At 35.8% G+C, this 17,567-nt stretch overlaps 1 protein-coding gene across 4 annotated transcripts in view; it reads left to right on the top strand.

Moving 5' to 3' along the window:
• The window catches only part of Atp11c (ATPase phospholipid transporting 11C), a 202,921-nt gene extending 189,643 nt beyond the window's left edge, over positions 1 to 13,278 (top strand). For 2 of the 4 annotated variants that reach the window (XM_038316043.1, XM_038316042.1), the window contains exons 29-30: positions 7,545 to 7,649; positions 10,754 to 13,278. In XM_038316043.1, the coding sequence (XP_038171971.1) occupies positions 7,545 to 7,646 (102 nt within the window). In that variant the 3' untranslated portion in view covers positions 7,647 to 7,649; positions 10,754 to 13,278. The remainder of the gene's footprint in view (positions 1 to 7,544; positions 7,650 to 10,753) is intronic. The other 2 variants (XM_038316044.1, XM_038316045.1) reach the window with 1 other exon arrangement.
• Positions 13,279 to 17,567: the final 4,289 nt, after the last annotated feature.

The following is a 17,567-nucleotide window of genomic DNA, read 5'->3' as shown; positions in this document are numbered from 1 at the left end:
AATCCATATGGAGTATCTCATATGCTCCATATGGAATTTTTAAAGGGAAAAAGACTTTATTTTTTATTTATCTCAGAATTAATTTTCATATCAGGAATTTCCACACCAACATTTAAGCTTTGACCTTAGAAATTTCCCTGTGGATTGTTTGCCAATTTTTTTTCAGTTGATAATCCTAATTTGCCTCTTTCAAACCTGTCCCCTTCCTTTGATTATAGTGCTGCTTAATCTCTGTGTTGCTTCTAGCCCTGTCTCCTAGCAGTATATTTCAACCAAAAAAGAATTCCTTGGATGTGGTTTTAACATCCTTACTCTTCAGGACACACTTGTGAAAAATTATGATAGTTTCTAAGTGTGTTTGTTTTGTTAACTATTAAATTATATTTCTGCGAAGAGAAGTTATTTCCCTCTGGCACATTGCCTGATACCTTTTGGACATTTCTTTAAAGGCTTTTAAGTGAAAGGGTTAGAATTGCCTGAAAAACCACTGGCAAATTTTTACCAGCAGATTAATTAAGTATATCCTATTCCTGCCAACACTTGCTCACTTTGTTAAAATAAAAGTCCTGTTTCCTTCATATTGATTATCAACTAGCTCTTATAACACCACTAAGGCAGTATTTTTGGGAAATAGTCTAGTCATGACCACCTGGTGTAGTTAATCAAATTATCAACCAATTGAACTACAAAGCTGGTATATCATAGGGGTTTTTCTGCATATTGAATTACAAAACCAAGTTGTTTGACATTATGTAGACATGAAGATACGAAATTATTAAGTCTTCAATAGTATTTTAAAGGGGGCTTAGGAATACAGCTTTGAAAACATTCGTGCGACTCCAGGTTTAATCCTCAGTACTGGGGGAAGGGGGGAGCAGTATACAGCTAGGTGGCCAGAATTGCTCTGAGCTTCCTATTTTTATGTGGCTTATGGGATAGGATGATCATAATTTTAATATAGATAAGCTGTATTTGTTTACTCTTTTAATCCTTCCAGTGACCTTTGACTAGCTCCATTGAGCCTGGTTTTTAGTTTTAGGATGGAAAGTAGTATTGATGGAACCATTTTCTTCCAGACTGGCTCAAATGGCAATTTTCATATAGCCAAATAAAAATGATTAAGTAAGAAAAAGGGAAGGAAAAGAGAAAAAAGAAAAATGACTCAGGGACTGCAAATATATGTCAGTTGGTAGAATATGTTCCTAGTATACACGAAGCCCTGGGTCCCATCCTCAGCATTACCTAAAATCAATATAATAGCCCATACCTGTAATATGCAACAAGAGGATCACAGTTCAAGGTCATCCTTGGCTAAACTCTAGACCCTGTGGGAGGGAGGAAGGAAAGGAAAGATCCTTTCTCTATACGGAATTTACAAAGGAGGTTCTCTTGCAAAGCTCTTCTAATTTTTTTTAATCTGAAAAGTACATTTTGGGCTGCTTCTAATGTTTCTTTTTGGGATAATGAAGCTCATGTTGCAAAATGGCTCACATTCAAGCTTCATGCTCTTAAGGGTAAAAAATTCTCAGAATTCAAAATCTTCAAATGTATCATCCCAATATCTCTTAGGCCCTCTCTAAAAATGAGACACCAGCTAGAATGTCCAGTGATGTTTGTATAGACCATTGAGTGGAAGGATGTTACTAGGAAGCAATAGATACATAGTCTCAGAGCATTTTTATTCCATGTAAACAAGAGATTCCAAATTTCAACTGAAAGCATAGAATGTTGCCAGTGGGTCAGCATGAAATTTTTTTGTGGTTTATATCCGTGACAGAAGGAATTCTAATGTCTGTGCTATAGCTTGGCATGAAAATATGCTAGAACAAACAGGAAATTTTTTCATAATCATTTTCATTCATTTAGTCATTCATTCATTTATTCCTCTCCCTTTTTGAACCAGTAAACATTTGTTGAACCACCTGCTGATGAACATCTCTCTATATAACCAGTGTCTGAAAGGCTAAATTGTTTTTCAGACTCTTAGCATTTTTAGAGTTACAAATGTGTCAGAACAGTTATGAACACTACACTATCTGTGGGGGGAGTACTATATATATGAATGCATATACGCTAACAGGATCATGACAACCATAGGTCACATCAGAGTTCATTAGGCCATTAATAAACAAACAGAAGCCAACTTTTAAACAAAGCAGAATGAGTATCTTATTTTTCATAAATATATTAGTCTTTATGTTTAATGTCCAATACTGTGTCAGCATGAATGATTTCTTGTTTTGCTCAGTATTCCTTGTTAAACAAGAAGGTAGGCTTACTTTAAAGTGAAGCAGATTACTTTACAATGGGTCATGCTCAGAGCCTAGCAGATTATGTAATGGGATGAAATTGAAATGTGTGTCCCTATCTAGAGTAGAAGGGGCCCCTAACTTCAGTATTCATACTACACATTCTCTACATACTCTAGAATTGTCTGCAGCTGTTTTTAAAAGGAGACTTCACAGTAGGTAGTGAGCATGCCTCTATGGTATTTGAAAAGGAAGCTAATATATTTAATAATTATAAAAGCGTCTTTATTTTGGGTTCCTCTCAATTCAATTTATATATTGTCTGAGGATCCATGATGCATTCATTAACTACTATAGTGGGTGGTCATAATTCAGGGATGAGTCAAACATGGCCCCAGCTCATTGGAACTTTCCTTCTAGTTATATTATAAAGTATGTCCATTCTGAACCCTTCTGAGCAAATATAAAACATAATGATACAATCAATTATATGGTTTTTGGTAGCATAACAAGATTAGAGTCATTTCCTCCTAAAAATCTCCAGTAAAAAAGCTAATAATGGTAGCCCCCAGCACTGCTGAAATCTATTATGATGTTTACACTATAAATAATGCTCACGGGGATGGAAAGATGGCTCAGCAGTTAAGAACACACGTTCTTGCAGAGGACCCAGGTTCTCATAGTAGTTCACAACCATCTGTAACTACAGTTCTAGGGGCTCTGATGCCTTCTTATGACCTACACAGCTGCTATGCATGGTCATGGTTTACAGACAAAAATGCAGGGAAATACTCTTACACATAAAATAAATCTCAAAAACTATAAATAAAGAATGCACAGTGGGTAGAATTGGAAGGGGAGATGAATGTGATCGAAATAGCTTATACTCATGTATAAAATTACCAAAAAATAAATACACTTGCAATAGGCTGAGGATAAAAATAGCCCTTTGGAATATTTATAAATCTTAAGAGAAAATTAGGAAGAAAAGCATATTATTTGCCAGGTGGCGGTGGTGTACACCTTTAATCCCAGCACTCAGGTGGCAGAGGCAGGCAGGTCTCTATGAGTTCAAGGCCAGCCTGTTCTACAGAGTTAAATTCCAGAACATCCAAGGCTACACAGAGAAACCCTGCCTCAAAAAAACAAAAAAAAAAAGGGCTGGAGAGATGGCTCAACAGTTAAAAACACTTGGCTTCCAGAGGTCCTGAGTTCAATTCCTAGCACCCACATGGTGGCCTACAATTATCTATAATGGAATCTGATGCCCTCTTCTGCTGTGTGTGAAGACAGAGAACTCATATACATGAATAAATCTAATTTTAAAGAAAGAGAAACATATTAATGAAAAAGTCTCAGTAAATTATAAATTATTATAAATGACAAATTTCTAATTTGAATTTTTAAAACTATATCTTTGAAAATAAGCTGACTCAAGTCACTTGAGTTATAGTTGGGTTGTAGTTCATTTACCTCTTAGCTTAATTTTCGGTAACAAGGGTTTTTTTTGTGCCTAAAGCCCCATCTTTAAAGATAGTAAAATTTACACCAGGCAGTGGTGGCACATACCTTAAATCCTAGCACTTGGTAGGAAGAGGCAGCAGACCTCTGTGAGTTTGAGGCCAACCTGGTCTACAGAGTGAGTTCCAGTACAGCCAAGGCTACACGGAGAAACCCTGTCTCCAAAAAAAGAACAGCAAAGCTTTTGCAATTTATGAAATGGCAAAGCTGCATAACCATACCGTTGGCGGTGTTTGATAGAGCTACCATTGAATGTTGAACAGTGAAAGAGCAAGATAACACCTGAAAATGAGTTTAAGGTTTAAGGTTTGAGGTATTTCAGAAAGCTGTATCTCATATAAACACAATAGCTGTGTGTAAATCATTGAAATACCCCTGGTACCCCTGTACCCTATAGGCAAGTAGTAAATACTACTCTACTTTGTATTTCCTGCATGGAGATTTCCAACTTTCCTTATGTAATGTTTTCTCATATAATCTACCTCAATCTAAAAGGAGATTTCACTGCCTGCTAGACATGAGAAGAGTCATCTAATTACTAGGAAATGACCCAGTAACATCCTTATGCCTAGTGTGGGTGATGTCTACACAAAAGATGAAGGAATATTCCAATATAGATATGAAGCTGTTTAAGAGGAGAACGCAGGGAAAGAAAAAATGTCAGCTATGTGACTAAAGTTCCCAGAGAATGCATTTTGAAAAATATAATATCATTTTAATAATAAATTATAAAAATGATGAGTCATGTTACAATACTTACAGTGTCATATACAACCATGTATTCAAGAGGACAGTACTCCTAAAAAATGTATTAATGAAATTAAAATAAAATTCTAATCATATTGTAAGGAAACCCTCTACTGTCATGGTTCTTGGGATGTGCCTTTATCCTTGGCCTCTTTGGCATACTGCTACTTAAGCTGCTCTCAAAGCTCTATAGGTGACTGCAAAAGAGTGTGGACATTTTACACTGGTTTAGCTCATCATCACCTGTCCTATCTACCACTACCAGTTGCTAGTTCTGTTTTTTATTGTTTTGAGTTCTTTTTTTCATGTCATGCTTTCTACTGCTTTCTGTATGCTCATATTTTCTTATCTTTCTTTATAAAGTCTCTAAACACTTAATCTATTGGTCCCTAAAATTTTTGCTTCCTGTAGTACTTTTATCTGGTGGTTGGATACAAGTTTTGAACACAACAAAATGTGCTTATACTTGCAGTCTCTAAATAGATAGGCTTGTACATTAAATTTAGAAATGGGGACATGGTATCATGTTAATCTTGTTGCAAGGTTTTTGCCCACAAAACAGAAGATCGAAATAAATTTTTCTTTCAGAATCTGAACTATTTCTCTAGTTTTATCAATTGGTAATTTGCATATTGCCAGTATGTCCCCAACTTCCGCATTTAAAGTAAAATATAAATGGGAAGAAGTATAGTTATATTAAAACACAAATAAATGCGAGTATTTCTATTTAAAGGTTTGGTTATTAAACTCTTGGATATGTACATCATGTGAGCTATTTTCTTTTTCTAAGTCTATTTAATGAATAAAAAGTTAATAGTAGTCTTCTGATTGTTTGGGTGGGTGTTTAGTTGTTTTTGGGTTTTTGAGACAGAGTCATATTCATAGTGATCCTCCTGCCTCAGCCTCCTGAGTGCTTGGACTACAGTGTGTACCACCATACTTGGCTAATGGATAATCTTGACTAGCGGAGATTTTGAGTTCATCCCCATCCATAGGTGACCTCCCATCTTCTTTCTTGCATGGGCAGTGAGTGCCAAAGCCAACTCTGCAAATTATGTCATGTTTGTAGACATGGAAAAAGAATCTCTCAGGTTTTCTAATTAAATTTTTATAGCCTTCAATATTTTTAGTTTGAAAAATATGTGCTTTACATAGGAAAAATTTAGCCTACCTTTGTAAAGAGGTCTTACTTTAAGATTTTATTTATTTATTATTTATTTATTTATTTATTTATTTATTTATTTATTATGTATGCAACATTCTGCCTCCATGTATGCCTGAATGCCAGAAGAAGGTGCCAGATCTCATTACAGATGGTTGTTAGCCACCATGTGGTTGCTGGGAATTGAACTCAGGGCCTTTGGAAGAGCAGCCAGGGCTCTTAACCACTGAGCCATCTCTCCAGCCCCTGTAAAGAGATCTTTTATGCAAGAAAAATAATGAAACTGAATTCTGCCAGTATAAAAGAAATTAACCGCTAATCCAGGGGCAAATGGTAGGATGGTTGTACCACCAAATGCTTTCTCATTATATTGGTTTTGATTAGATTTTTAACCTGTAGCTGCCCAAGAAGCAGTTGGTCCTTTTATAATGTCTATAAAATTGAATAGGAAAGATAGTTACTTCAGGTACATTAGTGATTTGTGATGGAACTTGATTTTAACTCTCTGACCAATGGATTTTGAACAAAAATAAGATAGTAAATTAGTGATTAGAGATTAACATTTTTAATGAGAGGCATATTAGAATTATTTTATTTAAAATAGTACATCCCCATTAAAACAATTTTAAGTTCGAGCCAGACAGTGGTGGTGCATGCCTTTAATCCCAGCACTCAGGAGGCAGAGGCAGGCGGATCTCTGTGAGTTTGAGGCCAGCCTGGTCTACAAGAGCTAGTTGCTAGTTCCAGGACAGACACCAAAACTACACAGAGAAACCCTCTCTTGAAAAACCAAATAAAAATAGTAATAATAATAATAATAATAATAATAATAATAATAATAATTTTAAGTTGATATACAGGAAAACAGCAGCCGGAACATATAATAGATTATTTCTAACTAACTCTACTTTTACTTTAGTAAGTAACGTCTTCAAAACTAACATGTCATTTCTACTTCCAGTTCTCAAGGTTTCTTTTTAAATGTTTTACATCTAAGAGAATATTTACTTTTTCTTTTCTTTCTTTCTTTTTTCTTCTTTTTTATGGTTTCTGCATTTCTCTCTTTTCTACTGCAATTTTCCACCTTTTGTGCAATTGTGAACAAGGTAACGAAACGTCTCCCTTCCTCAGGAACATCTACTATCTTCATGCTTTCTCAAACTTCCAGCAATCACAGTTTCTCTTGGAGTGAATAAGGTGATTTCCTTTCTTAATGTACCAACTTGCTTGCATTCTCATTGCCTGACACCATTTCTGATTCTTCATAGACAGTTACTTCTCATGATTCATTTTTATATTTTTTATTGATACTTAAAACATTTTACCATTTTCTTTTAACCATTTAGTCACCTTCTAAATTGTCTTACTTGAGAGAGTAATTTTCAAAAACTTGAACTATAACTTTGTAATATGGGATATGCAGTATAGTAGCCATGATGTTAGAACTAGCCTGTTCATCAGGACAAAAGTATTTTGCACAGATTTTTCCTTTTTGACACACTCAGCACCAGCACAACTTCCAGAGGTGTTCACCAAAAGGATGGTAAGGTTCATTAATCAAACCATATTGACTCATCTTACCATATAACCTACCACTGCCATCCCAGAAACCCAAGTTTGCCACATACTGCTAATGTCTATTTACTTCTACCACAAAAACCAGTTTGAATTGGAGACTTTCTTGGTCCTTTAAATGTATTCAATTGAATGTTATGCATTTGCTGTATAGTAAAATAAGTAATTTGTACTGTGGGGCCAGGAAAGTAGTCTGTAGGAAATGATTTCTTTTTTTCTCCTACATTTTTATCACCAGGTAGGTTAACCTATCTTCAAATGCTTTAAGTATCTTTGCCTCACTATTACAGAGCAATCTGAGCTGTAGAAGGGCATCTGACTCATTATCCGCCAGACCTTCTGTCAGACCTCTTCTTTTACGAACATTCTCAGACGAGTCTAATATATTGTAACAGGTACCTAGTGTTAAACAAGTGGGCTGGCTTTAAAAAACAGATTAACAGCATTATAAAAAAAATGAAAATATCACTCTTTAAATTTTCTCTGCTGTTGGTGTGGTGAACTTTATACTATTCTTTGCAAAAATATAAAGATGCATTGCTTGGAATATGGGGAAATTTATACTTTAAATTTGCTGAAACTGTGATGAATTTTTTGACGATTTCGGAGCTGAATGTTAATACAGTATATTTAATTTGTGAAGAACAAATTGTCATGGCATTGCCATCATGTGAAAATACTTGATACTGATCTAGAAATAATATAATTTTGACTTATAAGGTTAATTTTGAAAATTCAAAATAGATATTCCAAAATTGCATCTGTATAATACCAAGTCAGTTTAGCATTGCATGTTTTTCTGGGAACTATGTGAAAATAATCAAATGTGTTTGTACCTTCATGTGCTGTGTCTGTGTGTTTGTAGGTATACACTTTTAATGTCCTTGTAAATGTCTAATCCCCAAATATATGTTAATGATCTAGTCCTCTAATTTTAACAATTTTAATGTCAAGTTTTATTCAAGCTAAATGTTTCAACTCTCAGAGGTAAAATCTTTCCTAGCCATTCAGGGGGATGCATGCTTAATGACAAACTGTTTCCTAGTTCATGTTTCCAAACCAGATTTATTTGATAACATTGTTTTTATTTACCTCAAAAATATTTTAGAAGAATTAATATACCATGATAGGGACCTTAGAACTCAGAATGATTTCTTTCATGTGCAATCTATATTTTCTACTGCAGAAGACTCTGACACTCCAGGTTCTGGAAGGTATTTTATCCACTGAAGATAATTTAGACTAATTCCTAAGTAATTTACTTATAAAGTTGTCTACTTACAAGCAAGTCAATACAGTTTATAGTGCACATGATTTTTATGTGCACATAAAAATTGTGATCATATGAATAAAATTGTGGAACAATTTACTTTGAATCTGTTAGATTGAATCTGTTGGTTCTTTCACCTCCCATCATTCACCACGTTCTGTGTCTGCAGTGCTATTTTGGAAGCAGACTTCTTGTGCTGCACTTAGCATGTTATACATTTTTAATGACTTACCTGCATGTGTTTCTCCTCAGTAATGAGTTTACTTCTTAGTAGCTTTCAAAGGCTTTGACCATTTTGTTCCAGATTGCTTTGTCCTAAGTAAACCATGAGATGCATCTCAGCTATATTATTTGCATTTAATTTTGTATCCCCCTGGATTGCTTTCTTTAGCTTGGTCTGTGGTTGGGGGTCTCTGCTGAGTAGCAGACACTGCTACTGCTTTTGGCCTCTCCAGGGCCTCAACTCCTACAATATCTAGAACTTAGGAGGTTTAAAAAGAAGTGTTTCATTTTTAATGTAGTTATTTCTTCCAGGAATTGATTTTTGTGTAGCATTATTTCTTCTCCAAGGAAAATATGTGGCAATTCAGCCACTGAGTTTGTTCCTTGGTAGATAATGGGACAACCTGATTTCTTTCACATATTCTCCGGGTGAGTGGCAACCTTATTTTGGTTAAAGTCACTATGACCTGAAGACTGGGGAACATGAATAGAAACTGAGGGTATTATAGTCAATTTATAGTCCATAAGAAATGCGTCCCAGGTTGAGAACAAAATAGTACTCTCTTTAAGATCTTCTTCCATTACTGTATTTCAAAAATGTTGAGTTTTAGACCATCAAGATGGTTCATCAGATAAAGGTGCTTGCTGCCAAGGCTGACCCACCTGAGTTCAATCCCACATGATGGAAGGAGAGAACGACTCCTGAAGGCTGGTCTCTGACCCTCACACATGCACTATGGCATGTGCACATGCATATACATGCTAAATAAATACATTTTAAAAAAAACTTTAAAGCTTGATTTTAGCATAGAGAATCAAAAGGTATGCCCCCTCTTCTTGATGCATAACTTGTGTTTATAGTCAGTGGTCAGGTCGTCTATTATACCCCATCCTATTCACAGCATGCAATGATGTTTAGAGGAGAGAGAATATGCAGATTTATTAAAGAAGTTTCTCTTTTTTAAAAATAGATGGTGAATAATAAAAAGTTTGAATCATAGTAAATCATCTACCAAAAAAGAAAAATTAACTTTGATATTATGTATGGTGTTCTTTTGTTTTTTTTTAAGTAAAGTAGTATTTTCACAGAAATTTTCCAAAACTAAACATCTCAAACGTCATAAATCCAGGGGCTGGGGCAGTAAAGTGCTGGCTGTACAGGCAGAGGGACCTGAATTCAAGTCCCAGCAGCCACATAAAAACCCAGGTATGCTGGTACACTTGTAATCCTAATGCTGGGAAGACAGAGAGGAGAGGATTCCTTGGAAGACAAAGCAAGAAAATTCCTGTGGCTTCCTGGCTAGTCAGCCTAATCTATGGGCAAGTCCCAGGTCCCATTGAAAGAGCCTATCTCAAGAAAAAGAAGGTGAGGGTCGAGTGTAATGCTGCATATATTTAATCTCAGCACTTGGGAGGCAAAAGTAGGTGAATCTCTGTGAACTCAAGGCCAGTCGGGGGTATATAATGAATTCCTGTCTCAAATAGTAAAAAAAAGGTGAATGGCACCTAAGCATGACACCAGAGGTTAATCTTTGCCCTCTACTTGCCTTTGCACACATATGCATATATACTCATATACATACATACCCAAAGATAATTCACACATCAAAAAAGCAATTTATTCTTTGCAATTTCTGAGCATCTGCTATGTGCCAAACATTTTACTAGATGCTAGAAATAAAACCATCATGTTCCTGTATTCCAACAGCTCCCAGCTTAATAGGCAGTCCCAGTGTGAAAACCTGCTAGGAGAACCCTGGAGCAATCCAAAAGCAAAGAGCAAGCCTGAACTATTCAGCTGACAGATGAGGAAAAATTTAGAAATATGGTTGTGATGTCACTCTTTTTTTCCCTCCTGCATGTGAATAAAACTTGGCACTTCTGGTAAAACAGTTGCTTTACTCTCATAACAAAATTTACTACTTGGTGTATTTTTTAAATGTTATACAGATGGTTATATATTGTTACCAAAATAAATTTTATAACTCTATATTTTAACCTTTTCAGAATCCGAATCTTGAACTGCCCATGCTGTTGTCCTACAAGCATATTGACTGTGGTTGCAGCTAAAGAAAGAAAGCATGAAGGAACAACTACAAAAGATATTAACTCAGGATACTCAATATGCAACAAAAACCACTCTCATGTGTAGGGTTCAGAATAAATGTCCATTAAAATACCAAATAACTCTCCTAACCATTTACAGTTATTGTAAGTAGCCATTATGGCCAAAGTTAAGAATTATATGAAAGTTTGAAGTAAGCATACTTAGAATTCTGGATTTAGATAGAATAATGTAACTATGAAATGGGTGCTCTTTCAACCCATTGACTTTGTGAATGGATTTAAACATAGTAGTATAAAGTAGAAGTCATGCATTGGGAATGAACAGATTTTGCTAATACAGTGTTACTTTTTTGCCTGGCAAAAGACATAGGCTGTTTGTATCACATTTCTTGTTCCTGCTGAATGATTATCTTTTTTTTTCCACATACAAAAGGAATACTTGAAAATACAGAAGGACTAAATGATATTACTGTATCAGACAAAATAGTCCATTTTCTATTCAATCATAGGCTAATTGTCTTGGTCTAATATCCTTTCCAAAAAATACCTTGAAAATTTTGTGCGATACTGTTAATTCCAGTTATTATTGTTGAAAAGAGGTTGGAAAAGGTTATTTGGTGTGTTTTCTTCTGAATTACACACCACTTAGGTATTTAAGATGACTAAACTTGAAAATAAAGTACTTTGGTCACTTGGGTAATAGCCCCTCAAAAGTTAAGCAATAAAAAGGTATTTCCAGTGTCAATTTTGCTGGGTAATGAGGTAAGATGGGTAAAATATATAAAAATAAATGCCATTCTTAACATCGGCATTTTATAATTCTATGTGGCAAAGAGGGGAAGTGTAGCTTATTTTAAACTACTAACGGTTTTTGTTGGAAAGAGGTTGTACTTGTGCATATATACAGCACTTTTTTTAAGTTACCAATTTGGTAGGGGAGAGATTCATTCCAAAACTAGTCAGTAGCTTGTAGAGGCATGGCTCTTTGGACATGAATGTTGTCTCTTGTAGCTAACTGGGACAGGCGAGTGGTCTAATTCTGAACTGTGAGATGGGCTTGGTAAGATTCTCAAACTTCTGGACAACAAAGAGCTTTTAACCCCTAATAGTTCACTTAAAACATGAAGTCTTTATTTGATAGAAAGACTACATTTGAAAGCTAGACTAAAATGATATTTAAAAAATATTTTTCTATCAGTTTCCAACTTTTTTGTCTTTCTGACATTCCTGTACTGTTTGATGTTTATATTGTACCTTGATTTAGCAAAGTATTGCATTCATTCTATTCCAGTATATTTATATAGTCCATATGGCACATTTGATTCTTCCATATATATTGTGTTGATGTTTAGATGTAATTTTTTTAATTCTAAAAAGGTCATAATTTCAATTATCAGAAACCATTCCATAATTACTTAATTTAATTTGTTTTTGTCTATCAGTATTATTTTTGAGTGTTTTGTTAGGTGTCATTCACAGCTTAAATGTGCTGTGTGCTCTTGTAGCCTGTATTTGAGGTGATCTGCTGAAAGCAAAGTCTTTCTATTCTTTTCCTATTCCAAAGAGCTAAAACATCTAACCCAGGAAAGCTTTGCTATTTTGTTATTGTTGTCGTCATTGTTGTTGCTGCTGTATTATTATTTTACATCAGAACTATAAGGACTGTGAATAGCTGTAAGAGCCAAATAGAGAGGCTTAATTAATGAAGAACGATTAAGGAGTTAATATATATCAGGATATCCAGGATAGTAGATAATAAAACTGAATATATGTGACATGTTGCAGTGGAGAGAAATCTAGATAAGCAAGTGAGGAGTATTTAGAGTCATGTCTCAGGCAAATTACATTATACACTGCAGCTCAAATAAGAGGACCTGGGTTTGCTTTTTGAAAGATTTTTACTAAAGATCTAAAACATGGCTAACGTGGGATTAGCAGATGAAGTGACTTGAAATGAGCCATCCAGTATTCCTAGCACTACAATCTAACCACTCTTATATCAGAAGAGGGCAAGAAATCAGTTTTTTAAAAAAAGAAAACCAGTATAACATATTTACCATAAATAGAATGATTTTTGAATGATCAAAATGTTCATGTAATTTTCCAAACTGTTGTCTTTTGTTTGAGGGTGTTACCTATTAAACAGAAAATATTCATTCCATATCTACTACATATACACCAGCAACAGTATAAATGTAAGCCTAAATTTGCAAAAGTCATAATTTAGTGATGGAATTTTTTAATAATATGCAGTATATAAATGTGCAGATTTTATGCAGATGTTGATAAAATCATTTTTCAGCTTGTAAAATGGAACTGCAATATTACATTTTTCAATTTTTTACATCTACTTTGTTGCTTTCTAAAATGAACGTGAATGCCATCTTTTATGAATGCAACTTGCCTTTTTCATTACAGAAATTTTCGTCTCATGTAATCAATAAACTTTGGTATGATATGATTAATAGTTGAGCCTCTTTTTTAAAGTATCAATTTGATATTAAAGTTTTATGGGGACAGTTTAGTAATAGAAGGTAAGTTTCTAATTTTCTCTTTGCATATATACTTATAAAAAAAACATGTTTTATAATTGTACAAATAAAGACCCAGCCAGGATATAGCTGTAAAACAGTGTGTATTAGGCATGCACAAGATCTTGGGTTTAATCCTTAGCACAAAAAAAAGTATAAAACCCAACCAATAAATGCATATTAAATGTTCATGGTAGACTTTTACTGCTGCCCACACACTGAAGGGAGTATGATGTACGTTCTGTGTGATCTGCATCTTCGACCCATTGAAACTATTTGATTCTTAAGTGACCAGAGATGAAGTTTTACAGTAACTTGAAAGTTAGTCCAAAGATGTGCATATTCACATCTCCCTTCATGGTTCAGGCTACACTCAGGCCTTGAGAAAGAAGACTTTTCTGGAAAAGTGCTTAGCTGTCAAATCAGTTGCTCCACCTAAATCTGATTGTGTTGCATTTTACACTTCAGTCACTTCATTTTGGTAACCTTTCAATTCATTTAGTACTCCAGTTAGTCTATATAGTTCTTGCTTTTATTATTGTAAGAAATGTGCTGTATTCAGAGACAAAATTGAGTTAAAATTTCAAATACTGTTACTCCGTGTGATAGAACTCAAATGAGTTAAGGATCAGACTTGTTTTGTAAAATGTCATTTGCTATTCAGGTGGAAGCATAGTTATTTTTATATTAAAGACGTGCTTATTGCTCTGACACTAGTTAATGAACATTTGTCATTTACCAACATTTCACATATGTGTAATACATGCTTTCTAACTTACTGAAATCAGTCTTTGCAGGATTCCTTCCCTTCCCCCCTCCAATGGGTCACTCTCTGTCTCCCTGCTTTGTCTGCCTTCGATTCACCAATACAGTGGCTGTTGTGAGGTCTGAGTGATTTGACCTCTTCAGCAAGAAACACATGCAAAGGTTAGGGGCTGAGGTTATCACTATGGTTATTCAGTGAATGCATCTACGGGTAAAATGCTGGATGCATACTAATGAAGTCTGAAGGCTTGAGTTCTGGGAATAGTTATCAGAAGAAAAAAAAGGATGGCATTAGTTTGCTATTTTCATTCACATTTTCTCATTCATTGGATGAGCAAGGAACCAGAGCTCAGTGCCTAGTTCATTCATCCTTGGTTCTAAAGAAATGTTCCTCTATGGGTTAAGCAAGACCTCATCTCAGGGGTCTTAGAAAGAAGCAGGTTAGTAGCTAAAATGAACAGTGTACTTTGTAGGCCAGAAGTCCTGCTAACAATAAGTCTTTGGCCCTTGTCCTTTGGGTAGGGAAAAAGGATATACGTTGCTAAATCACCTGCCGCTGCTTTAGGTTTTTGTGTATGTGCACTGCCAAGAGCATGCTTTCTATTAGTAAAATCACCAAATGTCCAGCTCCTCATTTTAGGTAACAAGGTTCTAACCACAGTATACATTTTTACATGTTTACTTATCCCAACAGCCTGAGGAGATACACACGGACATTTCCCATATGCCCAATGAGGAAACAAAAAACAAGGTCACATTGTATATTAGAGTCAAAATTTAGATCCAGGTTTGTGGCAAGTGTCTGTATAACTGGGACACTATATTATCATCATTATGCCATCCCCTGATGACATTAATTAACAAGCCACCCAAAATTAATCACGAGAAAACATCAGACAAACACAAACCAGAGGGTTTATGTGTAATAGTGGGCATGTTCAACATTACCAAGATCATGAAAGACCAAGACTGAGAAACTCTCAGATAAAGGAGACCAGCCATCATGAAGCATGTAATCTTGGACTATATATATACTTTTTAATAAAATACATAGGTAGTCTTATGTAGCACAGGCTGACCTTGAACCTTTTTGAATTTTTGCATAATCATGTGAATATGCATAACATGATACATGTGTGGAAGTGAGAAGAAAGCTTATGAGAGTCAGTTCCCTCTTGTGAGTTCTTGGAATTGAACTCAAATTGTCAGACTTTTTAGCAAGCACCTTTAACTGCTGAGCTATCTTATTGTCATTACAGGCATGCACCACCATGCCTAGTTTTATGTGGTACTGGAGCTACAACTCAGGGCTTTGTGTGCTTGGCAATTATTCTACCACTGAGCTACATCCCCAGCCCCACATCAATGTTAATTTTCTGGTATTTGAAGTTAGATTGATCATATAAAGTGTTTCATTTTGAGGAATCTAGGCGAATGGTATGTGGAACTATTTTCAACAAATCTAGGATTATTTAAACATAGGTTAAACAAAAATAATGAATTATAAAATGGCAATGGAAAAAACAAGTGGGAGACAGAAGAGTACATGTATATTTACCTAGTTTATTTTATCTTTACAATATCTCTGTGTAGAGACTATTAAACTCTGATCTGTATACCTGTAGTGAGGGCATGCTTGCACCCTACACTGACAGGTGTAGGCCCTATGTATTCTGTTGGCCTGTCCTTTACAGGGACTTAACTATATGTCCTGTCATAGAATTTATCTGTCAAGGCCACAGTCTAGACCAGATCTCATGTGACTGAACAGCATGTAGGATTTTCAGAACATTTTACAGGAATGTCAGTGACTTTAGCCATTTGCCAAATGGCATTGACTCCAGACTTTACATGAACCCAGTGATCAATCTCTAATAGTAACTGAAGATAGATGACCCATACTTTTGCAAAGACATCTGCTTCCTGATTTCCAGGAGGACTCAATGGGCTGCAAGCTGCTACATGGAAAACTCATGGGTTTTGATTTTTATTACGTATTTGTCTTCACATCTGTTTCTCCTACCATGGCTGACCCAACACCTTCCAGTTTTCCTTTTCTCATTGGGACACCCATAAAATGGAGCCTCTGAGTGTAGCCCACTTGACAGTATATTGTCTCAGGCAGGCAGTCTCATGAGTGACTACTATCCACATTGCTCTTCACTAGGCCCATTGGCTACATTTTCTTTTTTTTTCAGTCACATGGTTTCTATGTTTATTTGTTTAGTACAACTACCCATTCCTGTTTCTTGCTCCCATTCTTTATACCAGGAATACAAGGCATACATAGGGATGGGTGGTATCCCTTTTAACACTTAATCTGGGTTACCTGTTGGTTATTAGAGGGGGTGTAGTGAATAGGCGAGCAGGCCTGCTTTTCGTCCCGCCCAACTCCCGCATGGCTATCTTTACACCCAAAATAACAACACACAAACTGTATTCATTTAAACACTGCCTGGCCCATTAGTTTCAACCTCTTACTCACATCTTGACTAACCCATATCTAATCTGTGTAGCACCACGAAGTGGTGGCTTACCCGGAAAGATTCAGCATGTCTGACCTGGTGGCTGGCTTCATGGCGACCGTCTCACTGAGGAGAATAATGGCGATTGCCCAGAGAGAAGAGGCATGACAATTGCCCGAGGCATCTGCCTCACTCCCAGCATTCTGTTCTGTCTACTCCACCCACCTATGTTCCAACCTATCAGGCCAAGCAGTTTCTTTATTAATTAACCAATGAAATCATCAGATAGAAGACATACCTACATCAGAGGGGGTCTCAGTGACTTGGAAGGACGCTAGCCTAAGGAAGCCTGTACAACACTGATAACATGGCTTGCAAACACTACACCATATTCCTGTAAATATGCATACCACCTTTGTAGAGTTTAATTTTATGCCACTCTAGAAAGAGACTTGACCAGAAGGTGGTTCAATCCTTTCTTAATTGTATAAGGTATTTTTGTGGCTACCAAGGTGTGACTGGTGATAAATTCTGCCTGTTGTAATGGTTCATGTGCAGCCATCAACTGTTACAGCACTGTGTACAGAGCATCTGCCCCTTTCCGAAGCCATATTATAATCATTTGCTCAGGTTGTTTTTGCCTTAGCCCTCAGCTGTAGCCGTCTGAGCTTGTGGTGACTTCTAACACAAAAGGGCGCTGGGATAATTGGACACACAGCTGTTTAGCCTGTCTTACAAAGATCTTAACTTGCTCAACAACCTCTTTAGCCTTCCTGTTCCAATTCTGCATGCCACCCATCTTTAACAAGTTATATAGAGGATGGGCAAATAATTGGGCAAGGTGGTTAGTGAAACTCTGCCAGTGTCTAAGAAGCCCCAAGAATATCTAGCTCTTTTTAAAAATTTTTTTTCATTTATTTTACAAATCTGTAACTTTTTTACATTTACAAGCACTGACTGTTGTGGGATTTTCTCAGCATACCAATATTACTG

The sequence above is a fragment of the Arvicola amphibius genome, chromosome X (assembly GCF_903992535.2).
Source record: "Arvicola amphibius chromosome X, mArvAmp1.2, whole genome shotgun sequence".
NCBI lineage: Eukaryota > Metazoa > Chordata > Mammalia > Rodentia > Cricetidae > Arvicola > Arvicola amphibius.
Note: the sequence above shows the minus strand (reverse complement) of the source record. Positions and strands in the feature narration are given on the sequence as shown.